General features: G+C 38.5%; 3 protein-coding genes across 5 annotated transcripts; all 3 read left to right on the top strand.

Moving 5' to 3' along the window:
- Positions 1–7,248, top strand: actr10 (actin related protein 10). The gene is made up of 13 exons (XM_041976408.1): positions 1–197; positions 1,227–1,299; positions 1,390–1,472; positions 1,681–1,789; positions 2,249–2,356; positions 3,415–3,482; positions 3,630–3,709; positions 4,151–4,186; positions 4,834–4,913; positions 5,035–5,108; positions 5,254–5,335; positions 6,080–6,281; positions 6,364–7,248. The coding sequence occupies exons 1-13, from the start codon at positions 121–123 to the stop codon at positions 6,543–6,545; spliced, it is 1,254 nt and encodes a 417-aa protein (XP_041832342.1). The 5' UTR covers positions 1–120; the 3' UTR covers positions 6,546–7,248.
- A 4,747-nt stretch (positions 7,249–11,995) lies between these two features.
- On the top strand, positions 11,996–19,110 carry pgfa (placental growth factor a). Of its 3 annotated transcripts, none has more exons than XM_041975059.1 (7): positions 11,996–12,412; positions 15,202–15,235; positions 15,331–15,524; positions 15,612–15,688; positions 15,789–15,818; positions 15,894–15,962; positions 18,594–19,110. In XM_041975059.1, exons 1-7 carry the CDS (start codon positions 12,347–12,349, stop codon positions 18,628–18,630), a joined length of 507 nt encoding a protein of 168 aa, XP_041830993.1. In that variant the 5' UTR covers positions 11,996–12,346; the 3' UTR covers positions 18,631–19,110. The 3 variants fall into 3 exon arrangements, with proteins under 3 accessions (XP_041830993.1, XP_041830992.1, XP_041830991.1); XM_041975058.1 differs by having other exon boundaries at positions 12,180–12,412; positions 15,328–15,524; positions 15,897–15,962; XM_041975057.1 differs by having other exon boundaries at positions 12,182–12,412; positions 15,328–15,524.
- Positions 19,111–19,954: 844 nt separating this feature from the next.
- cipcb (CLOCK-interacting pacemaker b) lies at positions 19,955–24,532 on the top strand. Its single transcript, XM_041976053.1, has 4 exons — positions 19,955–20,311; positions 20,839–21,025; positions 21,117–21,301; positions 21,614–24,532. Exons 2-4 carry the CDS (start codon positions 20,917–20,919, stop codon positions 22,508–22,510), a joined length of 1,191 nt encoding a protein of 396 aa, XP_041831987.1. The 5' UTR covers positions 19,955–20,311; positions 20,839–20,916; the 3' UTR covers positions 22,511–24,532.
- Positions 24,533–25,434: the final 902 nt, after the last annotated feature.

Here is a 25,434-nt window from a genome sequence, read left to right as displayed (position 1 = left end):
CTCTGTAAAGACCCAACCCAGGCTGACAGGAAGACAATACAGACTTATGTTAGGATGCAGACTTGTAGCTGCTGCCGCTAACTGAAGCAGTTTTCGTTCAAAGAGGAATTGTTCAATAAAATGCCAATTTTTGATGGGTTGGGAAGTGGAGGAGAGAAGACTGCGATTGTCATTGACTTAGGAGCAGCATACACAAAGTAAGTACCAGCCCTTAGCACGTTATGCTAACAGCAGGTTAGCATGGTGTGCTAACACAGCTACGGTGTTACGTTGTATTCTTCATTGTTTTTGTAACTGACGTCCCTGCTTTTGACAATTAGTGTATTTAAAACACATTCAAATTTATATTTTACGTCTAACGTGTAATGCCTTCTCTCAAACATGTTTTTAATATTTTACTAAATGCTGTAATTGTGGCAATTTATAAGCCAACGGGCTAATGCTATGTTGGAAAGCGCTGCAAGTGTTTAGCTAGGTAAGCTAAAGCTAAATGTAAAGCCCTTTAGTGCTAAAATAAATAAAACCCCACTGGTTTTGTTATTACAGCAATATTGACCACTACCCAGATGTGTGCATTTGGGTTGTTTAAGACAAGAAGTCAGTTTCAAGTTAGTAACTTTGATATCCCAGAATTGTACAAAAATACATTATAGAAAACGTCTCTCTGAGGTTTGACTCCATCAGATGCACTTCCATCAAATCTATCATTAGACCAGATATTTGCAATTTGTTTCCGTGAAATCCACGTTTCTTCGCAACAATGACTGATTTTTTTTATTGACCTATGTGGTTATTTGGAAGCAAAGCTATTAAACAATCATGTTATCAGGTCATCTGTTACTATACCTCACACATCATCCCAGGTGTAAGAGGTTTGCAGTGAAAACATTACTGAAGAGTCTTTGAACATATAAAGGATGTGAATATATTTTTCTATGGGAGAAATTCACCTAAAGCAATTCACATGCAGATCAAGAGGACTGATCCTCTGTTTTAAATAATGATGTCTTTGTCCACAACATGTGTTCGCCAGTGTTCTGCTCAGAGAGGCTTAGTTAATTCATGTTGGGAACATTTTGATAATACTGTGAATATTATTCACTAACATTAGTCATGGTAGTGACAGTCAGTGATGGTAGAACTAGGGATGGTGGCCAATAAAGCAAGATTTTAGATGGAGTGAACCACATATATCCTATAAAGCTGACAGAATCCTTTTCTTGCAGATGTGGCTTTGCAGGGGAAACGGGGCCCAGGTTCATAATTCCGAGCGAGATCCGGAAACCGGGACAGCAGCAGGTGAGATTCTGTTGTGATCAGCTGCATGTAAACAAGTTAAATTATTAGCATATTAAATGCTAATGTGACATGTGATGTCTCACTTTTCAGGCTGTCAAAGTGGTTCAGTACAACATCAACACAGAAGAGCTTTATGTCATCCTCAAAGAGTTTATCCACATACTGTACTTCAGGTGAGAATCTGCTGCATAACTGTGTTAAACTTTGTGTTGAGTAATTCTGTAACAACAACTGATATGTTCTCATTTGTTATGCATTTTTACACTGTCATCTATGAGTAAACCATTATAGTTTTGTCTTGTTTTTTTTTTCTTTTTCAATTTAGTTAATCACTGAGTAATCCAGCCACATCATGTTTGTCCATCTATTTGCCTCATTCAGACACCTGCTGGTGAACCCTCGAGACAGAAGAGTGGTCATCATCGAGTCCATCCTCTGCCCGTCCCACTTCAGGGAGACCCTCACCAAGGTTTTCTTCAAACAGTTTGAGGTATTACAAGAAAGCAAGTCTGTGTTTTAAAATGCACTTTTATTTGTGCAATAAATGTTACTGTGGACTGTGGAGCTCTTCTTTTTTTTTTTCTTTTAACACCATTTATGTTAAAAATAAAGTAATTTCTTACCCAGGACACAGTAAAGGAGGAATCTTATATAAGTAACTTCACTGCTGGCCAAACTGGATGATAGTCTTTGCGTATTTGATTAGTTAAAAGATATTGAGAAGTTATTTCTTCCTTTTTAATATCAGAAAATGACAAAAGGAGTATTAAATGCTCCTGTTCAAACAACAACAAATGTACATTTTCTACTACAATTTTTAAATGAACGAGACTCAAATTTGACAAGAGTAAACTAAAATAAACATTATTTTTTACAACAGACTTGTTAAAGGATGTTAAAGTGGTGTGGGGTGTGTGGTTGTACTCCATGTGTAATGTTTTTTTCCCAGGTGCCCTCTGTGCTGTTTGCTCCAAGTCACCTTATGGCCATCATGACTCTGGGCATCAACTCTGCACTGGTGATGGACTGTGGATACACGGAGACACTGGTGTTGCCTGTATCCTTTACTTTTCTGTTTCTCTGATAGATTAAGGAGAAAAACTAAAATGGAAAATTGAATGAGCTACAGATTAGTTAAACCCTAAAATCTAATAAAAATGGTGGTAAACTTTTGAGAAAAAAAAGAAAATCATTCAGTCATCATCATTGAATTTGATGTCTTTAAGAAAGTCGGGGCATGTTTACCATGTAACCTCTCTGGAATAGTTTGGGAACTGAAAGATTATTTATTGAAGCTTTAAAAGGAGGAAGTTTTACAGTTGTTGCTTGATGTTCAACTTTAGCTGCTTGAAAGTTTGGGACCTTCTTTTTTGTACTTTTGTTTCATGATAATTTCATGTAGCCTGATTTTTTTTTAGTTGTTGTTGTTGTTGTTTACCTTGGTCTTTTTCTTGTGATGAGTTGCGTTCACTGATTGTGGGTTTCAAGAGAGTTCTTAACCCTTTGCATTTGTGTCCACAACAGAAGCATTTCTGTTTTTAATGTAGTGCCCAGAGGCCCAGAAATTAGAGCAATTTAATATAATTTCCAGCCTTGTCTGCTTAGATTTTTTTGGATTCTGTTACACTTTTGTCTTGTAGATGATGAAATGTACTATTTTTTTTTAATCTATTTTAGATTAAAAAATTAATATGATACCAAAAGCCAAAACATCTGTGACTAAAAACCCTGGTTCTGCCAAAAAAAAAAAAAAACTAGCTCAAATACTAAAATTGCATTATTTTTACACATTAGAATGATTGTTCTCAGATATATTTAAGATTAGATAAAAAATGTTATTAATCCTGGAGGGAATTTTTGACGCCCACTGCTCATGCACACTATAAATACCTTCACATACTCAATAAATAAAAATATATATTCATATATATCTATTTATACAACATTTGGTGTATTTTTAATTATTTTCATTCAAATACACCAGTCATATCATTTTTAAGTAGTTGTGTTCTCTTTTGATTTCCATTTTTTTACACTTCTCTGTGTTTTTGTATGTGTAGAAATGGAGGATCTGCTGTTGTTTTTACAATATCAACCTTAACTTTGGTAAATCAGGTTTATGAGTGCACTGCTATTCTTCCAGCCTGGGAGGCTTTGCCTCTGGGAGGGAAAGCCATCCATAAGTAAGTAGCTCGGAGAGCGCGCGTGGTGTGCTGGTGTTCTTTTTTGATCACTCTTGACTGCAGAAATTATGCGTCTCTTTCACACCTTCCTTGTGGCAGTAGAAAATCATGCAGTCTGATTGAGTTCAACCTGTTTGTTTGTTCTAGAGAACTAGATGGATTTCTTACAGAACAGTGCACTGTGGACACAGACACCACCACTGGACAGAGCATACCAGCTGTTATTGGTAATTATAGACACACATCATAGCTTTTAAATGAGGATAGTTGTGAAGCCATAGCTATGTTATGGACTAGTGAGTTATCTTAGAGTCAAGATCAGGAAAAGAATGTGGCTCTGACCCGTTATGCATCATTTACTATTCAGAAGAAGAACTTGTTTCCGTGTGACATTTGAGTGTATCCCTTCCTCAATATGTGAATTATACATATGCATAAAGTCTATTTAAAAGTTTTCCTTCCACAGTTTTTCTTTAACTTTGACTTTACACAAACACATCCATAATTAAAACCAACAGACTGAGGCACTTAACTGGACTATTGAACTACATCTCTGCAGAAAGCACAAATGGCCTGAGATGAACTAATTACACCTTTTACAGGAACTGGAGGAAATTGCATTGCTCAAACTAAGCTATACATTATTTCTTTAATCTCTTTATAATCAGGGACTATACCAGAAGAAACTGTAGAAGATATCAAGGGTAAGTTTAACTTATTTTGAAATTTATATCTACACCACCTTCTCTCTTCCCATTATGAATATGCCATTGCCACTTAAAACGTCATTAAGAATCCAAACCATGATTTAGACTCATTGTTAGGCCCATTTACCATCACATTGAAGATTCACATAAACTGAGTTGTCAGTGGTTGAAACAGTTTTACATCAAAAGATGTGCTTTGGATTTCAAGGATGCATTGCAGCTGTGTGAAAACCAGTCAGACCTTTCTGTGTTTTTAACAACACAAACCAGCCTTGGTAGTTTTCTTCTTTATGACTGTATTTTATCGGTTTAACATCTGGCCTTAAATAAGCTGTCTGCAGTAAAAGCCTAAAAGTTTTTAATACTTAATTCAATCGACAGACATTTTAGTTGACCTTTAATTCGGTAACGATTACATTTTTGGTTAGTGGTGAAACTGTATTTATAACCTGGTTTTTAATTACGTATTATTGTCTTGATTTGTGTAGAGAAGCCCTGTCAATTGTGTAGAGGTTTATCTATACTTTATTATTATCATTCACATGGCTCATTTATTAAGGAAATTATGCTCATAATCCTCACAACCATTTTTTGTCTTTTAGTTTAGATGTATGATATGCTCGGCTTTTTTTTGTTGCTTCCAGTCAGAACGTGTTTCGTCAGTGACCTGCAAAGAGGCTTCAAGATCCAGGAAGCCAAATTTAACCTGGATGGTACAGCAGAGGTAAATAAGCTGTTCATTGTGTTGTCTGTTTTTTTTAAGTTATCCTGATTGTGTAAACAAAAGTTTGTACTAAGTAGAAAATGCTTGACAATGTTGTGAATTGTTACGTATCTGTTCACAGCGTCCAGACCCTCCTCCAGATGTTGATTATCCTCTGGATGGGGAGAAGATCCTACATATTAAAGGATCGATCAGGTAGTGTGATTATGCTTTTAACTGTTGCCACTTTTTTTTCTTATTTCTTGTTTAGTCTTTGTACATGCCCTTGTGTTATTTATTAGCGTAATCACTGCGCATGCATTTTTTCATTTTAATGGCTTATTTTTTTACTTTTTCTCAGGGACTCTGTGATGGAGATCCTGTTTGAACAAGACAATGAAGAGAAGAGTGTGGCCTCTCTGATGCTCGACGCTTTGGTCAAGGTAGAGAAAAACACTCATATAATTATATAATGTGTAATAATATTTTGATTTATTTACAGTTGGTCATTAGTTGATGTACACGGCACAACCTCTTTCCCAACAATGTGTACATTTCCCCCATGTCACCAACATAGCTCTTTTGTGAGGTCACAGACGGATGAAGACACAGGGATGTTAGGGGTATATCTCTGGGGTCCTTTTAGTTGCAGGCTGGAGCCTTCTGTGGTTCAGGCTTGTTCCAAAAACAAAAGGATGTGGATAGTTTTGCTCAGACAAGAGTATACTTAAAACGAGTGATTTCTGAGAGTCTAATGCAGACATTAAACTGCATCTTAATGAACTTTTTAATCAGTTTTTGTGAAAGCTGAGCAGTTCTGTTCAGCTCAACGGTCTGTGGTGCTAATGTTGTATTATGTCACAAAATATGTATGCCATGTCATCTTTGCTTCCATTTTCTATTTGGTGGGGATAGTATTGCCAAAAAAAATCAGTGTCATTGACAGCAAGAATTTACCAACCCTTGTGTGTATGTTCACATTGTAAAGCATCAAAATGGATTATGAAGCTGAAGCCATTCGGTAGAACTGAAAACAGTGTTTTTCTACATGTTGGAGACTGCAGTAAAGCAAGCCATTTTTGTTCCACATCATTTTTTTTAATCAGGATAATTTACCCTGAAGTCATGGATTTGCTGTTGCAAAGATCAGGTATTGAAGTGTGTGTATTTTTTTATTTATTTTTCAGTGCCCCATTGACACACGTAAAGTGCTCTCTGAAAACCTGGTGGTGATCGGAGGCACGGCCATGCTGCCTGGCTTCCTGCACCGTCTGCTGGCAGAGATACGCCTCCTGGTGGAAAAACCCAAGTACAGCAACGTGCTGGCCAGCAAGAGTTTCCGCATTCACGCTCCACCTGCCAAGCCCAATTGCACCGCGTGGCTCGGAGGTGGGGCATGAGACTTACCTGAAATATTTATTATTACTTGCTGAAGTAAAGGCATTAATTACACAATTAATCTATCCCCCAGGAGCCATCTTTGGGGCCCTTCAGGACATCCTCGGCAGCAGGTCGGTGTCACGCGACTACTACAACCAGACAGGCCGGATCCCAGACTGGTGCTGCTTGAGCTCGCCTCCTCCTGAGTCTTTGTATGAAGCAGGAAAAACCCCTCCTCCAATGATGAAGAGGGCATTTTCCACTGAGAAGTAGATTACGCTGTCAGAGAATTCACACAATCTTCTCCAGCCCCGACAGATCAGTCCTGTAATCTTTTAATGTAACATCACTACAGTCGTCTGTCTGTGTTTGTACTACACACACAGTTGAAGATATTTTAAATGTCCAGTAGTCAAAGTTGTTATACTGATTGTGGACTGTTTATTTAGGATAACACCTATCAGACTGTAAGACAGAACAAATATTTGCATTTTAGAGTTGCATTAATTTGACTATTGCAAAGTTAAAATGTCAAACAGCTCGTGATACATGCAGATGTGTGCTGCCGCTGGGCAAGCGTGTGAATCTGTTGCATCCTCTTTCTTTGTATTCTGTTCAGCAGAAGACTAAAACATACAGAAATTATGTTATCTGGAAAAATCCATGTTTCACTTCTACAGTCATTACCCATAAGGCTTTTCAAAAGAAAAAAAAATTGCACGTATTTATTATTTGTATTCTTAAATCCGCACACATGAAAAGTCTCCCAGGTGTTTGCGGAAGTTGAACGTTTGTTTCTCTGCACTAATGGGTGCATTAAGAGGGTCAGGCATGTGAAGAGACTAGCAGAATCCTTCAAAAAAGAGGTCCAGTTATAACTGTCTATGTTGTTTGGGGTCATTTAAAACATGCCGTGGACATTTAACTGTTAATCTATAAACCCTCATTACAACAAATAAATACTTATTGAATCTGATGTGTTTTTATGTCACTTTTATCTCTGTAATGTTTTTACCGTAACTGATTTGTGTGTGTGAATACAACTTATGAATATTATCTTAAGCAATGATGAGGAAACAATCCACAAAGCTGATCACAACTATCCATCAAGCAGGATATATTATGACTTTATGCCGCATTTTTGTGGATGTGTCATATAAATGGCCACAGAGAAAGGATGCCCTGTAGCAGGAAAGTAAAACTACATCATGTCATTATTGCTTGTAGAAATGCATCAAACATCATGATGTCTGGGGAATTAAAGTTAAAAGCTACAGCTGGCTGACCTCCTTGCCATCTGGAAAGCAATGCACAACCACATAAGTCAAATCAAACTTTATTTATAAAGCACTTTTCATCCAAAAGCAGGGAAAAATGTTTCACATAATAAAAACTTTTTTTGACTATACATCAAGCCTTTACACACTCAAGTATAAAACATAAAAGTTCTATAACATCTGATCATACTCTTTCACACACACACACACACACATCACTGTTATGACCCCTATGAAGTCCAGGGCAAAGGGGGTGGAAGCATGCTATTTTATAACCTGCAGTGTTAAGATATATAGAAAGATATATGGATATAGAAAGAAAACAAAACAAACAAAGGACAAAGATCTGTGATGCAACCGAGCAACCTCCAAGACAGCAAAAAGTACAATGTTCAGGGGCAAATAGAGCAGTAATCACACTCAGGTCTTGTCCACAATGTCTAACTGTGCGCCACCTGCATTACCACACCTTCCCCCCAGCTGTGAGCCTGCTCAAGTCATCTGTCACTGATCATTTATTAATTCTTATATAACACTTCTATCTAAGTATTCTTATGTTACCAAACCTGTTAAGTTATTTGACCTTTGGCCATGTAATGATAATTTAAATGAATCATTAGTCTTGAATATGTGAGGGTTATATCACATTTAGGCCAAAGTTACACTATAACCGTAAACCTGAATAAATAAGCACTTCATTGTCCAGAGTACTGCCACAGATCCTTATAAGAACCTTTTTGTTCCCACTTGAATGTGCAAACTATACATTTGCGCTGTATTATTGGGAAATACAGGATGATATTCCAGCAGTTCTTTACAAATACACAAATACAAGAAAATATTAAAACTAATTTCATACCGTAACTCTAAAGCAATTTCACAAACTAACTCTTAAAAATGGCACAATTAGGCTAAAAACACTGGGACACAGAATAGGCTACACAAACAGAAAGTCTTGTTGACATAAAACAAAAGAGCAAAGATAGATGGTTGGTAAAAAAAAAAAAAAAAAACTAAGAGAAAGAGAAACAAAAAAGTTCCTAAGGGGTCCAAAGTGTGCCAAGAAATGACACCTACCATCTGAACCATTGACACAACACAGGAGGTATCCCTGCTTTCATATATTTTTACTCTAAATTCTGACCCTACCATTGTCATGCTGCATCTGAGCCTCTGTTTGTGGTCTTCTGCTGCTGTGGCCCATCTGCTTCAAGATGAGACATATTGTACATTCAGAGATGGTATTCTACATACCTAGTTATAACCAGTTGTTATTTGGGTTACTGTTGCCTTTCTCAGTCTGCCCATTCTCCTCTGAAATCTGACAAAAACAAGACATTTTTGCTCAAAACTGCTACTCACTGGATATTGTCTCTTTTTTGGGCCATTCACTGTAAACCCTAGAGATGGTTGTGCATGAAAATTCCAGTAAATAAGAAATTTCTAAAATTCTCATTTTAAGTTACTGAACAGGTGTACCTAATAAAGTGGCTGGTGACTGTATATACATAATTATATAACTAAAAATAATAATATGAAGAAAACAAAATACAAGAAAAAGAAGTTTATAAACAAAATAAACAATGCTGCTACATTACATGACAATATTTAGTACTATTTTAGTAAAATAATGATTATAATCATCATCATTACTACCACTAATAATAATATATATTTTTCAAATTGCATAACAGTATTCACAAACAGTCCTGAAGAATAAAGCAATCAGCTTGCTGTAAATCCTGTTCTGCATCCTGGAATGGCGTTACATCTGTTTGGCCTTTTGGGTCACATTAATTTCTCAGAACTGCTCTTTCTGGCTAGTGTGCCCTTGGGAACCAGTTGCATTACCCACAATGCACCCACAGCAGCTCAAGACTGGCAAAAAAATAAAAAAGAAAGTGTGGGAAATCAGATAAAGTTAGGATTTTTGTCACAGGCAAAAACATTGGGTAAGGAAGGCCAAAGTCTCCAGTGATGGATGATAGTAGGTGTGTCTTTCTCCCCTCACTGATCCGAGAACTTACCCAATACGTTCATATTGGGGAAGGAAGGAAATTCCCTTGTGGTCATAATTTTGGTGATTTGTAGGTCAACATGTGGTGGTGAGCCTGTCTTTTCCTGTGTTATGTAATAACTGAAAAAAAGGATGTATCTACAGTTAAAAACCTCTAGACTCAACAGGGATTTGAAGAACAGTAAAAGCTTTGTTAGTCGTGTGAATGCTTATATTGAAAAGCAGAGAAAGTGGAGACTTAAGTGTGGAAGCGTGCCAAAGTTTCAGTGTTATCGTGTGTGAACGGCAGCCTTTGGCAGATGACCTTTTTTGCAAACATTAACTAAAGACAGCCATGTCCTTGCTCACACATAAAGCAGTACAGTCCCACCTGCTGCTCCAGCCGAAGGAAACCCCATCCTCCCTCAGCTGGAACTGGGACCTGAGCTACAGTGAAGTTCCCAGAGACAGGAAGCAGCAGCTGTATGTCTGACCTCTGGCTGTCTGACTTGGAACTTGGGAAGGGGACTCCCCGCCAAGTGGGTGAGCCCTGCCTGTTGGAAGATAAAAAAAAATCTTTTTAAAAGACTACAGAGTTTGAACAAGTGCACTCACTGTTTTACAGATTTTTTTAAACAATTAAACAGTATTAAACCATTTTTTAATTATAAAAGGCATGTAGCAGACTAGTAATGTCACAATAATGAGACGTAAACATAATTCTTCTAATGAACAACAAAAGCTGACCCAACATCAAAGCCTGCACAGAGCACAAGGCAAATTGTACTTGGATGGAAAGGCCCATCCATCTTGGTTATCTTCTCCACAGAGGCTGTTTTTCAGAACACCAGCCCAAATCACACTGGCTGCAAATACACGTCTGAGCCCACCTGATAAATGCGAGGGCAGCTCGTTGCTTGTTGCCAATATCCCGCAGAATGAGAAACAAGAACAGTAATAGGGTTGGACTCACTGCCCATATAGATCATCTTTGGACACGAACCAACACAGGAATCAACACAAATGGAAAACAAAAGCATCAGGTCAGTGATCGAGAGGCCGCCTAAACTATGTAGTCACACATAATGTTATCTGCAGCGTAACATGACAGCGCATGAGCATAGCAAAGTGTGGAATGACGGAGGTTGGCTCAGAGACATTCTGATCATTCTTAGCGTCAGTATTGATAACCTCAGGTCTGCTGTGTTTGTGCCAAGATTAAACCGGCAGCACTTGGAGGTTGTGGTGCCTGAACAGTGCAGCTTCAACTAACGACCTGATCCAGATGTGGAGCCAGATCGTCTATATGTTGGTGATTAGTACAGAGATGAGTTTCAATGTCATAATTCACAACAACAAACAGCAAATGAAGCTTGAATCAGTTTAAATTCATTCACTTCCATAATACCAAGCATCAAGTCTGGTCTAGCTTTTCCTCAGTTTTGTCTTCTATTAATCCAATAAATTATTATCTGATGAATCTCTAATAAATAAAGGATACTCGTAAACTTGCTTGCTCAACCATCTGATGAACAGATTCTGTACTAAATGTAAACGTCTAATGACCATTATACAACAGGACACAAGTTTCACCAGATGTGATGTTAACAATCAACTAAAGTAAACAAAGTTCAACAAAGTGGAATTACTCATTTCTTCATACTTTGCTTTCAAGGAGCCAGAACTTTCAGCAATCTTTTATAAAGTGATCTTGAGCAACAGTTCCAGGCTTTCTGCAAATCTTTCAGAGTTTCTGTTTCTACATTAGCTGCTTTTTCACCCTTTTCTTTCCAGTTCTTGTAAGACACATGATTTGCTTCCATTTCTTTGGTTGCTTCTATAAAACACCGTTTCACCAGCAGAAAATAATGTCTTTTCACCAATAAGGTGACTCCCAATTATTTCTTAATTTAGCATATATCAGAATGAAGTGCAGTGTGTCCTTAAAGAAAATGAAGAAAAATCTACAGGAGATGAACAGTATCTGAAATATAGGTAAACGTCAAGGAAAGAAACTGACACAGGACCTTATGAGTCTGACCCTTCAGTTGATCCATATTGTTCACTGGAGCCTTATAAGAAACGATTTTCTGTGCAAGGACAATATTTCTACAGAAAAGGGTGAGATTTGCTAAATCACATAAAAACTGGACTAAAAAAAGGAGTCAAAAACAAGTTTTATGGACCTTATAGACCAGACCACAGCACTATTGAAGCAGGGAACAGAACAAAAGCCAATGTCCAAAATATGCTTTGGAGAAGGTCTGGGATGTGTTGGGGGGAAATTTCTGTGTCTTCCATATAATGGCTTTCCCTATACCAACTGTTTATTTCCTCATGATGCTTATTTATTACTCAGACATTATTATTTACATTAAAATTAAGTGCTTTGAACGTGTGTATGTAATTATCTTAGTCACATTGTGAGGACATCCCTTCGTTATGGAGGAAAAAAACAAACAAAACAAACATATTACCCTCTTTCTTACGAATAATGGTTTGGTGATTCATGGTTAATGCAGTGTAGTATGTATATGAGAGACAGGCAAAGAAGGACAGACAAGTCGTGACAACTTACATCATCATTTGACTGGACTTCATCCTGCACGCAGTTATTAATCATCAGCTGGCTGTTGCCCGTAAATTTAGTTATTTTGGCGCGCGCTTCTCATCCCAGCTGGACTCTCACGCGCAGTCAGTGGGACGGCTCCAGCCTCCAGTGGCTCCTCGACCCTTCTCTTTGACGTTTTCTTTGTCTCTAACCAACCGGAGAAGACAGGAGGAAACTCATCCTCGGCAGCATGCAAGGTTTCATCGGAATTTCGCGTCTCTTATTGGTTCTTCTGTTGCAGCTGGTACCTGCGCAGGTAAGTTAACCGCTACTCGTCACTAGTCATCATTTTCCTCTGTGTTAATTAGGTTGTTAAAATTAGTTTTGAATATAGTTTACCGTTTGATAGCCTATACAATATTTAAGATTCACGTGAAAAATTATGTGACTTAACATGTGGTTCAGAGCGCGAAACAGCTGTTTGAGAACCATCATGAATTTCCACCCATGTTTCTATGTACATGTGTGCAGTTATTGGCTTAAATAAGAGGTCACGGATGCAGCTGCTTGATGGTTATGTTTACGATTAAAACTGAGATTTACAGCTTTCTGTGAACAGGTGCAAAAAACTAAACCCGAGTGGAGCTCAGCCAGAGGTGCTTTTGAGTTTTGGGTTGAGCTGCCAGGGGCGGAGGGCAGTAAGGGGTGGCCATGGGCACCATCCATCCCACCATCCCACAGAACCAGTACTAAAGTCATTCCAAGGGTTTGGCCATTAAATTAAATTTAGCTTTACAGAGTGTCAAAGCTCAATCTGGCAGAAATACTAAAAACAAGCATGAAACAGTAATAGCCACTGCTACTTTGGACAACACCCTTCATCAGTACTTACCTACCCGAGAAACAAAAACACTCTATTCAATTTGCAATACGGAAACATTTTTAAGTGATTTAAATAAAAACAAGGCAATATTGTTCAGATCTAAGATTAAAAAGGCTACTATCAGATCGAAAACAAAAAAGTAGAGTTAAAAATTAACTTAAAAGGTTAGGTGAATTGGTGTTTGGGGATGGACCAATAATTAAGCTACAGATTAATATAAGATTATTCATGTTTAATCAATGGAAAATAAAATATACATGTAATAGTTATATGATAAATATAATAAAACATATAACCTGCATTAAACCAGTTAAATATTAAAAACAAAACGTCATCATCATCCTCATGACATTATTGCATCTGATAGACTACCATAATCTTTTGGGGGTTTTTTTCTGGCTGTATTGGCCTTGCAATAAACAGGTGACCTAACCAGGGTGCACACTGCTTCTCATCTAGTCGCTGCTAGGATAGGCTCCAGCCCCATGTGACCCTGCTTTGGAATAAGTATGATAGAAAATGGAGTTGAAAATTTGTTTAATTTACAAGCTACATTCGAGATCAAATTAACTGATACACCAGAAAAGAAAATTAAATTAAAACTAATAAATAGAGTACACTGAATTCAATTAGCCGCCAGGCAAAAAGAATAATATTAAAGCAGCAGAACATAACTTTCTGACTTTAAAACTCTCTGCTTCTGTGCTGCTTTGATGGTACAATAACATTAAGTACACGGAGCCGTCGTTTTCCACCAGCGTCCTGTCTGAGAGTCTGAGAAACTGAACTTCACAACTTTTTTTTTTTCTGTCCCAGTGCATCGCTTTACAGTAGCATTTCGCTTTATGGCACTTAATGACAAGCAACATGGCAGATTTGGCGAAGAATCCTAAGAAGACATCAAATAAGAGAAGGAAAGCAAAAGAGAAAGAAGAGAGCAAGAAAAAACAAGAGCCAACATCCGACTGACTTTTACTGGCTGGAGAGATCTTAGAAAAGAAACAGTATGCAAGACACATATAACATTTTAGCCGTCATTAGGGGGAACCTCAGTAGGAAATAAACAAATAATCTACTCATACTGATGATCTGCATTTATTTTATGTAGTTTAAATGTAGAATTCTCATTATTTATATCAGCAATTCAAAAAGCATTATATTGTAAACTGGTCCTCAAACAGCATGAGGTAGGGTATGTAGATGTGTGGGTTTCCAGTTTGTTTGAAAATTTCTATATTATTTAAAAACAAGATGAACTTTTAATCTTGAATCAAAATAAATAATTATCAGAATTCCCCAAGTGATTTGTGAGCAACAGGAATTCCTGATACATCCTACTTTTATCAAAAGTCATACATAGCCCTTTTCAGTAAGTTTGCCTTTAAATATAGTTTTGCAATGTTTTGCTAATGTCTGCACATTTAATGTAGGATACAGCTGTTGCACACAGCTGGCTCTGTTGGTGGATGGGGCAGTGCTTTTAACGACTGTTGTATTTTGGAAAAAGCACATAAAAATAAAAAGTCTACCATAAAACCTGTTGCTGTCGAAGCTAACAACCAGCCCACGCAACTGAACACTTGAGGAAAATGTTCACATGCAGGCAGAGAGGTGAGAAGTCATTAAGAGATAGCAGCGATACCAACGTGTATAGAAGAGACTAAATTAATGTCTCAGGCAAAAGAGAAATTGTGAACATAGTCACTGTGAATTGGGAGGCTGGTTTGTGAGAACTTAACTAAATTCATGCTGTTTGTGGTAGTATTGCCTTTTTTAAGCAGTGTTTGCAGTATGTAAAAATTCCATGAGTGACGACAGCAGCTATTCTTTGCTGTTATTCTTTGCCAACTTTCATTCTTGGAATAACAAACCTTTCCTTGTAAAAAGGCTCATGTTACAATTTTATTTATTTTATTTTTTTCTTTCTTTCTGCCCCACAGTGGTTCATTGCTTGAGCCATCACAGGATTAAAGTGTAATGCATCAAAGTGTGTGTGTGAGATACATTTCTGCACCACAAGAGGGCGCTGTGCAACTCTTTTATAAAACTACAGACCTGACCTTATCTATGGTGTTTTTTGTTGTAGTTTTTTATCTTTTTTTTAAGCTTCCTAGATCATTTTCCATCATATTTGGCATTGACGTTGTTACTTACAACAAGACAAATTGAAGAGCGGATCTCAAAAAATTCCAGTTTTTATTTAATGTCAATTTGTTTTCCAGATGTTACACCTCCCAGAGCAGAGACAGTCAAACAGTAAGTATATCAATCTGGATCAGGATTTTCTGAAAAAGGTTTTCCATCTGTTGTAAATTATGCAAAGACTTAAGATGCAGTGTCTCTTGTAGCAGTGGCTTTTATGGAGGTGCTGACAAGGAGCATGTGTCGACCCATGGAGCAGCTGGTGGATGTGGAGCACGAGTTCCCAGAAGATGTGGAGTACATCTACATACCTGCTTGTGTCCCACTGTGGCGGTGCTCTGGATGCTGTGCAGATGAGAAACTGGAGTGCCGTCCCACCACTAAACGGAACATCACACTGCAGGTGTGACAAGAGCCCTCATGTACGACACGCACTTTCTGTTTGTGCTAAATATTTAGCCTTTTGTTGTGTTTTGCCTTGATTTTTCAGGTGATGCGGATTCTTCCCTTGGTATCTATGCAACATGTGGAACTGACATTTGTAGAGCATCAAGAATGTGACTGCAGGTAGATTACACATGAATACCTCCAATAAACATCTGATGTGAATTTTCCTTATTCTATAACAGCTATCTGTAAGTTGTTTTCACTCTTCTCTGTTTTTTAGACTCAGTCAGAAACCTCAAAATAACAAAAGGTCAGTGAACAAACATTTTATCTGCCACATTTGAACACATCAGTACCTTGATTGTGTTTTGCTCTTCATACACAGCAGCAGCAAGTCTGTCAGGAACAGACCTCGCAGGAGGAAACACGAGAAGCCAGACGTCGGCTGTGGAAAGTAAGACTGATTGCTCCCCCTTGGCATTCACACACACACACACACACACACACACAGGGTTTCATCATGTTTAGACCTTTACAGCTGAATTTATCAATGTTTTCTCCAGTCAGCTAGACAACCAAGGACAGAAAAGATTTGACATTATTGCATAATATATTGTCTGCTGTGCTTCTCTTTTTGTGCTTCTCTTTTTTTCTGAACACCTATTAACCACTTCTGATGAGCCGCTTCTTTTGCAAAGTCACAATGCATTTTTAACACAATAATCCAATGAGATCATCAGAACCACAGCAAAGAGCAAGAAGAATAAAGGAAGTATTTAATTTCATGAAGTGGCTCTTTTAAAGGGACATTCTGTCCATTTTACACATGAAGATCAGTTTATCAGTCTTATCTCCAAGCATCAAAGTGTGTCGCAAGTGGCTGTTGTGGAGTTTAAAAAATGCAGGCCAACAACGTGAGCAAGGCTGCTAAGTAGGTCTCTGCCTCCGCTGCAAAATTACTGGCCATGTTCATTTTGTTTAGAGGCTGTTTGATCTTCCTGTCTTATCAGTTCCTGCTTGTTTGGAAAGTCAAAGTGTATTTAGATACAGCAGGTTTCCATGTGCTGAGATGCAGTGGGAATCAGGTGGGAAACACTCAAATAAAGAGAAAGAACTTCAGAAAAACCAAAATACTTAATAACAAAAGAACATCCTCTATTTCATTCTGCTGCTCAGTTTAGTTCAATTTAAATCAGTTGGATTAGATTGGGCTCAATTCACTTTGCTTCAGTTTTTTTTTTAATAGCACCAATTCACAACTAAAGTAATCTTAACACACTTAGTATGTGGATAAAATCCAAACCCTTTACTATCCAATTCAATCCAACTCACTGGTATCTAATTACAATCCAATTAAATCAAATGGATTAGAATCTCCATATGTACAGTTCCCTTTAATTGTGTTAATATAATACTAGTCTATAAAAAGTTGTATTGTTGAGAAAATCAACTGATCACGTTATATCTTCTTTTTGATTCAATCCTCTGTTCTTATACATTCAGTGACAGTGGGGAGGAAAACTCCCTCTTAACAGGAGGAAACCAGGGAGCAGCAGTACCAGGGAGGGCTGTCAATTTCTCATTTGGGGTTAAGAGGACAGGAAAGAGGGCCCAAACTTTGGAGCAAAGCTGCACTGGTATATTTGACAGAGGCATGTAGGGGGTGAGATGTGCAAATTTAGCAGGGCAGTCTAAATCAGTCAAATCACTTGGTTGTCTCTGAGAGTTAACCTCATTTGTACAAAGATAACATTCATTTTGGCACCTCACCACAGCAAGGGAAGACTATAATAATCAATTTCATGCTAAAAGATTACAACTAGAAGATATCAGTAGAACCAGTAGAATCCTGATATGAGATTCAGCTGAACTTGTCATGCCCCCATTTCTTACAATGTTATCATGCTATGGCTTTAATCGATGTCAGCCTGTCCTCAACAACAACTGGTGATGTGAAGTAACCTGCAAGGTGTCACCATCTCCTCTGTTAAAGACAATGCAGCCACAGAAAAAAAACAAGCCTGTTCTGAGTCAGAGCTATTGGAAGTTATATATTTTTGACTTGAGGTCTCTGTGGAGGGAGTTTGAGTTCAACTTTCAGTAATTTTCCCCATGAAAGAATTTTAAGAATGTGTGTGGTCTTGTTGTTCTGGTTGTTGCAGAAGAGTAATGATTTAGTTTGACTTGCCTTGGCTTCTTTTCCTTCGTAAACCATACTTAGAGCCAGAGAAGCACCAAGCCATAACCGTATACTTAGTGGTGAAGGGACCACACAGTTACAGCAGAGTTTTAATGCCTTCCATCAGATTCAGAAACTGCACATTTAACCAGAGGAGGATAAACAATTGATTTTGTGTTGTTATGGTGGCTGCATGATTAGAGTCCTACAGTGAACTTGTTGATATTTACTTTGTTCAGGATGACAAGTGTTGTTATAACAATGAGAAATGTTGATACAGAGGCTCCATTTTAAAGAACTCTGACCTTAGGACCTCTTCAGTTTGGGTTTTTTAAACCTGTTTAGTAATCCATCCATATCAGCCTGATAATTTTGGAGGTGATTCCTCCTGCTGAAATTACATTTAGTATTTTACTAGATCTCAAAACCATCAGTCTTTGTCCAGTTTAGAATTTGCAGTTGAAGGAAGCATATTTTAGTGAAAAGGTCATTGGATTTACTCTTGTACTTTATATAACATTCCTTCTACAAACATTTAGATGTAAACAAAGTAATTATGGCTTTGCAATTGCTGCACCAAAATTATGTTACCTATGTTACAGAAAACTACAAAGATTTTCAAGTCTTTTGGTTTCTGCTCAGAGATGCATGAAACAGATTCTTCTGATGTAGCAGTGCATTTGATATGTACATAAAACAAACAGTGATAGTCCGTTTATTATTCTTGTCATGTCTGCATTCGTTTTATATGCTGTTGGGTAATGTCCTCTGATTGGGTGAGTGGCCATAGTTTCACTGATTCAGAATGGGGAGCAATCAGTAACCACCAAATAAAGGGGGGGTTCACTGTGGGACTCTAATCATGCCAATTTAAACTCCTTTGCATGTATATTTCTTTCTTTTCAGGTGCCAATTCCCTCAAAACCAGATAGATCTTCACTAAATTTGAATAAAATGTCAGTTGGCAGAGAGGACAACAGCCCGTGTGACTGTTCACCCTTCATCCAAGTTTCTTTCTATGCTCATCAAATCTCAGATTTTCTGTCTTGTGCATGCACTTCTTTTTTTTATTGATTATCAAAGAAAAATGTAATATGTGTTTGCAAACACCTTTGGACCCGGCTACTCTTTGGCCCAGACAAAAAATCAAATCAGTCTTTTGTATCTAGCTGTTCATGTGGTAAGGTTTGGAAAATATTAACAGAATGTGGAACAGACCCAGAAGACTTTATGTTTTTTTCAGCTTTCGTTCGTAGCATGAAACTCTGTGAAGACTCATGAAGCTCTAAACAGAAAGACAACGAACCTTATAATCAGTGTGACATATATGTATGATTTCATTTTCAGTGTTTTTGATAAACACTAAATGCAAACTGCTAAACATGACAGATGGCAAGTTCATTAAATAAAAATGTATATGAAATATTAGGATCCTTTGTGTTGTTTGCATCTGCATTTGCATACATATGAGGACACTGCATTTCTTCATTTGAACAAGCTCCATGGTAAACACTGTTAGTACAGCACAAAGGGTTGCTGTTATCCATTGATTCCCAGCCTTGCACAAGACATGTGAGATGATAAGGGTGTGGTAAGATTTAACAAGGATTCCTCATCTAGCATTTAATTATTAATTTTTACAATTTAAAAAAAGGGGGCAGGGAAGAAAGTTATCAACTACCTAATGATATAACTAGACATCATTCATTGTATATGGGACATCACTTATTAGACATTTTTCTTTATGGCTTCGGATTGCATATAAAGTGCATCACGTTTCTCCTCTGAAATATTTTACATTTTGTATCCCTAACCATGCTCTAGGTTTCATCAGACATCTGCCACCACTTGTCCAGTATCGAGATGAACAAAATGTGAAGATAAAAGCAGCACGCCTGCACGTGAGGACCTTTTGTTCTTATGTTCAGTGTTTGTTTACTATTTGAAACATGATGCAGGGAGAATTTGCTCCGCTTAGGTTAACTTCAGGCCAAACATTTATGTAATCCACCAGCCTCTCGTCATTGGATTCTCCGGCGGTCATTTGAGACGACTGCATTGTACAGTACGCCTCCTACAACACATCAAGCACGATGTCCTTAACTTGCCACACATTTGGCTGTAGTCACGTTTTTAAGCTGCTGGCCGCCCCGGCCAATCAGAAACCAGAATGGCAGTCAGGTGGGCGGGAATAGCAGCCTAAGGAATGTGACGTGTCTAATACTCCAGCAAAGACCACACCCTTACTACCAAATTCGGCATGTTGGTTATAAGGTCTATATTTTCGTTTGAGAACAATAGTGAGCAGATTAAAGAACGAAAATGAAGGGACTCTCGATTACCTACTTTCATTTTTAAGCACACTAAACAGTTAAACTGCACCACCAAGAACTGCAGCCTCCGTGGTCTACATGTGACCGGGCGGAAAGGGAGGAGCGGTTTGTCTCGTGTACGGTACCGTGGAGCAAGGCGTTCCAGGCAACAACGTAGCTGGGCGGCAGCAGTAACAGCCACACGAAGTGGGGGGAAAAAGTCGCTGAGACGCAGCCGTAGTCTTAATACAGAGTCATGCTCCTCTTCCGAAGCTTTTAAGACTCAATGGTCAGAGCAACATCCCTGAAAAAGTAAGCATTTCCTTTTAATTCTCGACTGTTTTGCAGTGATTTTATGCATTTTGTGGGGGTATATTTTTATATTTTGTTGGCGTTAACGCTAATTAGCTTTGTTTAGCTTTTGTTAGCGCATTGCTAACCCCAGTCCGTAGTCATTTTCCCACTAATGGAAGTCTTCCGTTGTGTTGACACACTATTTGTTGATTAATGGTTAAGATAGTTAGTGTTTACATTCATTTATAAAAATCTTACAAATAAAAGGGATTGTTATAGATTAAATTATTGTGGAAATAAAAGTGTTTATACAGGTAACGAACCAATGTATTTACTGTTAAATAAATGAACCCAGCGCCTTGCAGAGACAACAACCCAAACCAGGAATAAACTTTTTTTTTTATGGCACGCTGCCATCTTGCTCTACTGTTAAGCTGTAAAAATCAATGTAAACTTGAAGTTTTTTTGTTAAATATCTCATTTTATAATGTATTGTCAGACTTTGTTGTGGAAAGATGGTTTACTTAGTGTTCTTTCATTCACAGCTTTGGCCTTTAATATGTTGACGTAGTTTTCTGAGAGCTCGTGGATCCAAGGACATTGTTAGTAAATCAGGAAAAGAGATGAGCACCAAGAGGAAGGCAGAGAATCACTTGAGGGCAGCAAGCCGACCACGCATGATGAAGTATGGAGATTCCCGGGTGGACTCGGAGAGAGACTCCGGTTTCTCAGGTGCAGCCTAGCTCTTTACACAGTTTAATTTGCTTAGATTATGAGGTTTCAATCTGATAAGTTATATTTAACTTTTCTGTCTGCCTTGCAGATGCTAGCTCAGAGCAAATGAGCATAATGGACACCACAGACTCTGAGGATTCGCCTCACTCTGTCCCACAGCAGGGGCCACAGACTACTGGTTCAGGGTCCCAACCCTCACAGTTAGCCGTGGTAGGAGGCTCCTACTCTGGTCTCTCTCCCATGATTATAATGAACAACGTTCTGCTGAAGCAGGTAATGCAAACAGTCTGTTTCTTTAGTTCACTGCTGAATATTTGACACATTTTTGATGCCATTACAAAGGTTAACCATGCGATGATGGAGATGGGTGCTAAAATAGAACTTGGTAAACTCTTGTCAGACATGCAAAAAAAAAAGTTTCCCTTTCACTCTTTTTTATCTAACAAATGGGTCCTATGTAGGTTGAATGAGTTGTAGACCTGCAACATGTTTATCTTCAAAGACTAGCTTTTTATGTGTCAGTGGCAAAACTAAATGGGCTGTACTACTGAAAGAATCTAAAATTAGCCTGTGTTGCTTTTGCAGCCTGTTGAGAATCCTCCTCTAAAACCCTGGGGGTTTAGTCCCACAGTGGAGGTGGTGCAGCCTGTTGTCCAGCAGCCTCAAGTGGTCTTCATTCAACCTGTGGTCTCTCATCAAGCTTCCCCTGCCTCCAAAGAGATCACCTCTAAACACAGACGCTCCAAGAAGTATCTTCCTATCCTAAAATCCTATCCCAAGATTGCCCCTCATCCTGGGGACAACACAAGTTCCTCTGGAAGAGGAACTGCTTCCTCCTCCTCCTCTTCAGGCTCAGAAAGTGGTAGCACATTAACCTCCAGCCAATGGGATAACGGTCAGAGAGAGAAGACTCGGAGAACTCTGTGTGGTAGCACAAGTAACTCTGGTTCAAGCACACCTAGTCTTCCAGCTACCCCCAGCACCATGTCTCCTCTGCTCCAGAGCAGACTTTCTCTCCCAACAACAGAAACCAGCAACAGCAGTAGTCCTAGTCCTGCCAGGGAGAGGTCTTCATCAGCTACCAGCCAGAATGAGCTTGGGACCTCGCTATCTTTCTCTCACAACTCTGGCTCTAAAAACCAAAAACATCCCATTGCCCAGGAAGTTGCACAGGATAACTCATCAGAAGACTGCAGCTTGAGTGGAAGTGTTTCTGACATAAAGAGAAAGCGCTTTTGCAACACATATAACATCCTGAGCAAATCTGGCCTCCTGGACATCACGCTTCGCACCAAGGAGCTTCTCAGGCAGAACCGACGCACCCAGAACGACCTAGAGCGGCTCAAAGAGCACACAGACCTCTTCCTGCAGGCTCTGCGGAGTGGTGATGCCAGCATCTGTGTGAGGCTGCAGGCCAGTCTTCAGGAGGAGGACCGGGAACACGGTTCAGACCAGCTTAAAAGTAGATTAGACCTGGTCTAGTACCAGGCAGTAATCCTTTAGATTGTGATGGAGAGGAAGACCAGGGTGGGGGTAGGTGCATCCAGAGACAGATGGACCGAAAGTAATGTGCTCTCCAATACACACCAACACCCCCACCCTCATCCAGACTCAGACAGTGACTGTGCTATGACCTACATTTTGGCTCTGGCTGCCTTTGGGCCCTGCTGCACAAAGCCAACCTAAAAAAAGAGAAGAAAAATTAGCTCAGATCTTTTTCTCCTGATAAATGTTGCACTATGGTGTTACAGTTAAATCTAACATTCTGCTGGTGGAAGCCAACTGACTCCCAGTATGTACATATCTCAGACTACAGATAAGACAATCGACTCCAGGTTGTACTTCCAGTACAACCTGGAGTCCTGTCATTTGCAGAAATACTCTGATGACTGCAGTTGTGGGGTGTGTCAGAGATGGCTGAGTACTGGTGGATCGCTTTGTAACATGGTGTGGAAACAACCATCTCACAAGCTACAGAAGGTGATTGTGGTATTTAGAAAGGTTCTGGTTTCCCTTTGGGAATTCAGTCCTACTTCTAAATGTTTTGCTTATTCGTGAGAGCAAATATTTCTTTGAAAGTCTTTGTTTAGCTTGACCCCAATGTGGTCAGCCTGTGGTACAAAGTAATGGACAACCACAGACTTAAAGTGCAGCCTGATGGAATTACCAAGAGCTTGGTTTGTTGGGGGCCAATAAGACCAAAGTCACAGCTCACATGATGAATTCTTCTCCACTGATCCTGTCAACATCTCTTCCACTGAAACTGCCTCTGTATGGCACATGAATCTTTAATGCTTTGGCAGTCAAGACCAAAACAAGCTCTGAGAGAGTTGCATATAAGACATAAAGGGATGAAGAAATGCACAGCTTTTTTTCCTACTAAAGATATCTTGCATAAAATGAATCAGGCTGATATTTTTGTTTTAAAAGTTCATTAATTAGCTCTCTAACACATATGTTGCTTAAAAAATGCTGGGTTTTCAGTGAAAACATCCAAATGACTTCATACACTTCTGTACAAATCTCTGAATATGACTTCTGTCGTAGGAGGTGACAAGTCAGGAGGTGCTATCGTGCCATATTGAATGTGTTTGAAGCCTCTCACTGGTCATTGCTATTACTTAGACAAACATGTGCCGTAAGTGTCTTTTCCCTCTTCGTTTAAAGCTTGATTTGGCAGGCTCTGTCAGTGGGTTCAAGTTGAGCGTTCCCATCATGTTGATGGCAGATGTTCCTGTGCAAATTTGTTGGAAAAAAGCCCTTAAACATTTAGATGCTTCCCTGATCACAGCCCACTGTACAGGCATTTCCTGTAGCTAAAATGAGTCACCAGTGGCTTAAGAATGAGTTCTTTTTTTATTATTTTTAATGTGGGTGTTATTTGAGATGGTGTAACTTCAAATGGAGACTTTTTCTTTTATGTGTTCATTTTGTTTACATCTTAAAAATGTTTTTGTCCACTAAGTTGACAACAAAGCTGCATTTTTTCATGAAAACTAATATTTGTGCTTCAAAGTTAGGCCTCTTTAGTCCTGATGGGTTTTCATTTTTGTCCTTTTTTTAAATCTTTAAACTAAGATTTTTTTTTTATGTTTTTATTGTCTAAATTTATATGATGATGGCCATAAAACCCAAACTCAATGGATGTCATGGTACAGTTGCACTAAGAATCTAAAAGAAGCTCTGAAGGAGAAATTTGTGGACAGAATTTACTGGCAGCTATAGTGACTTTGGTATTGTAGCTCAAATAAAATGGACATATTTAATTTTTTTAAAATACTGTTAACCTGTTTTTGTACTCTTGTAGTTTCTCAGTAACAGCGACATGTTTTAAATACTCTACAAAAATTATGTAATGATATGGTTTCTGTATGTCTTCTGCTCATGGGGAACATCACAAGAAAGGGATACTTCATACTTCATGCTCTTACTTGCCATCTGAACTTGTGTACATAAGGTGATTCTGTTTTGTTTAAAAAGCATGGTTAAAAAAAATACAAAACACAGAAGTGTGGTTTCTTTTGTAAATTAGTTGTGGATATTCTCAAGATTACATCTGTCTTCTTTAATTTGGAGAGCTCTGAGGAGGCATGTTAGTCTGTTTATTAGTAACTGGTTTGTTCCATTTTTCCACTGGAAACCAAACTTACTACAAGTTGAGATTCAGCCCCTCAGGCTAATAGTTGAGGTTGCGCTGCAAAAGTTTGAGGTCATTGTTACTCCTCCCCTTTGCTTTACTGCAGTGCACCAGTTCCACTGTCAGCAGAACAGCCTTGCATGCACTGTAAAATCTGGTTTAATGTTTATCTCCCCTCTAGGTTTTTCATGTGGCTTTTGGGAAAGAAGCCTTTCTTGCATATTTTCTTCTAAGATCAAACAATTCGCATAATCCCGCTTCTGATGTGGTCTGGTGGCTGTGTAATTTGCACAAACACACGCACACATTTTTACATGAAACAGTTCTGGGCTTTTTCCTGACCTTGGAGTCCACCGCTCCAGCGGCTCCTGCTGGAGAGGACCGTTTCCAGTGATGAATTGGTTACTTGTGTAATCTTGTTATCCACTTTCCCTGCATACGAAATGAGCTGGTTGTGTCTTCCTTTTTAAATTAATTTGGCTCACACTAATGAGTACAGCTGAAGAGTCTGCCTGCACAGAGGTTTCCTTTAGCTTTTAGTAATAAACACAGGCAGGATGTTGAGGCGGTGTCACAGATATTGAAGATGACACTAGCAAGTTCAATGTTCAGAGAACCCCCACCATTTCCAAGAGTTGTTTGTGTTAATTGCACATTTTACAAATTATAAAAATGCTAGTTCTTAACATGAAATCACCTTAATGTCTGCTGTGTTAAACTACAACTTCATTTGTAGTTTTTTTTTTTTTTGCATGAAAAAGGGATGCGG

The sequence above is a fragment of the Melanotaenia boesemani genome, chromosome 22, assembly GCF_017639745.1.
Source record: "Melanotaenia boesemani isolate fMelBoe1 chromosome 22, fMelBoe1.pri, whole genome shotgun sequence".
NCBI classification, from domain to species: Eukaryota; Metazoa; Chordata; class Actinopteri; order Atheriniformes; family Melanotaeniidae; genus Melanotaenia; species Melanotaenia boesemani.
Note: the sequence above shows the minus strand (reverse complement) of the source record. Positions and strands in the feature narration are given on the sequence as shown.

Coding starts and splice junctions, on each gene's coding strand:
- pgfa (XM_041975057.1), top strand. CDS start 12,347: ATGCAAGGTTTCATCGGAATTTCGCGTCTCTTATTGGTTCTTCTGTTG. Junction 15,236..15,327: donor AGAGCAGAGACAGTCAAACA/GTAAGTATATCA, acceptor TGTCTCTTGTAG/CAGTGGCTTTTATGGAGGTG. Junction 15,689..15,788: donor CATCAAGAATGTGACTGCAG/GTAGATTACACA, acceptor TCTGTTTTTTAG/ACTCAGTCAGAAACCTCAAA.
- cipcb (XM_041976053.1), top strand. CDS start 20,917: ATGAGCACCAAGAGGAAGGCAGAGAATCACTTGAGGGCAGCAAGCCGA. Junction 21,026..21,116: donor GAGAGACTCCGGTTTCTCAG/GTGCAGCCTAGC, acceptor TCTGCCTTGCAG/ATGCTAGCTCAGAGCAAATG. Junction 21,302..21,613: donor ACAACGTTCTGCTGAAGCAG/GTAATGCAAACA, acceptor TTGCTTTTGCAG/CCTGTTGAGAATCCTCCTCT.
- actr10 (XM_041976408.1), top strand. CDS start 121: ATGCCAATTTTTGATGGGTTGGGAAGTGGAGGAGAGAAGACTGCGATT. Junction 198..1,226: donor TTAGGAGCAGCATACACAAA/GTAAGTACCAGC, acceptor CTTTTCTTGCAG/ATGTGGCTTTGCAGGGGAAA. Junction 3,483..3,629: donor GGAGGGAAAGCCATCCATAA/GTAAGTAGCTCG, acceptor TGTTTGTTCTAG/AGAACTAGATGGATTTCTTA.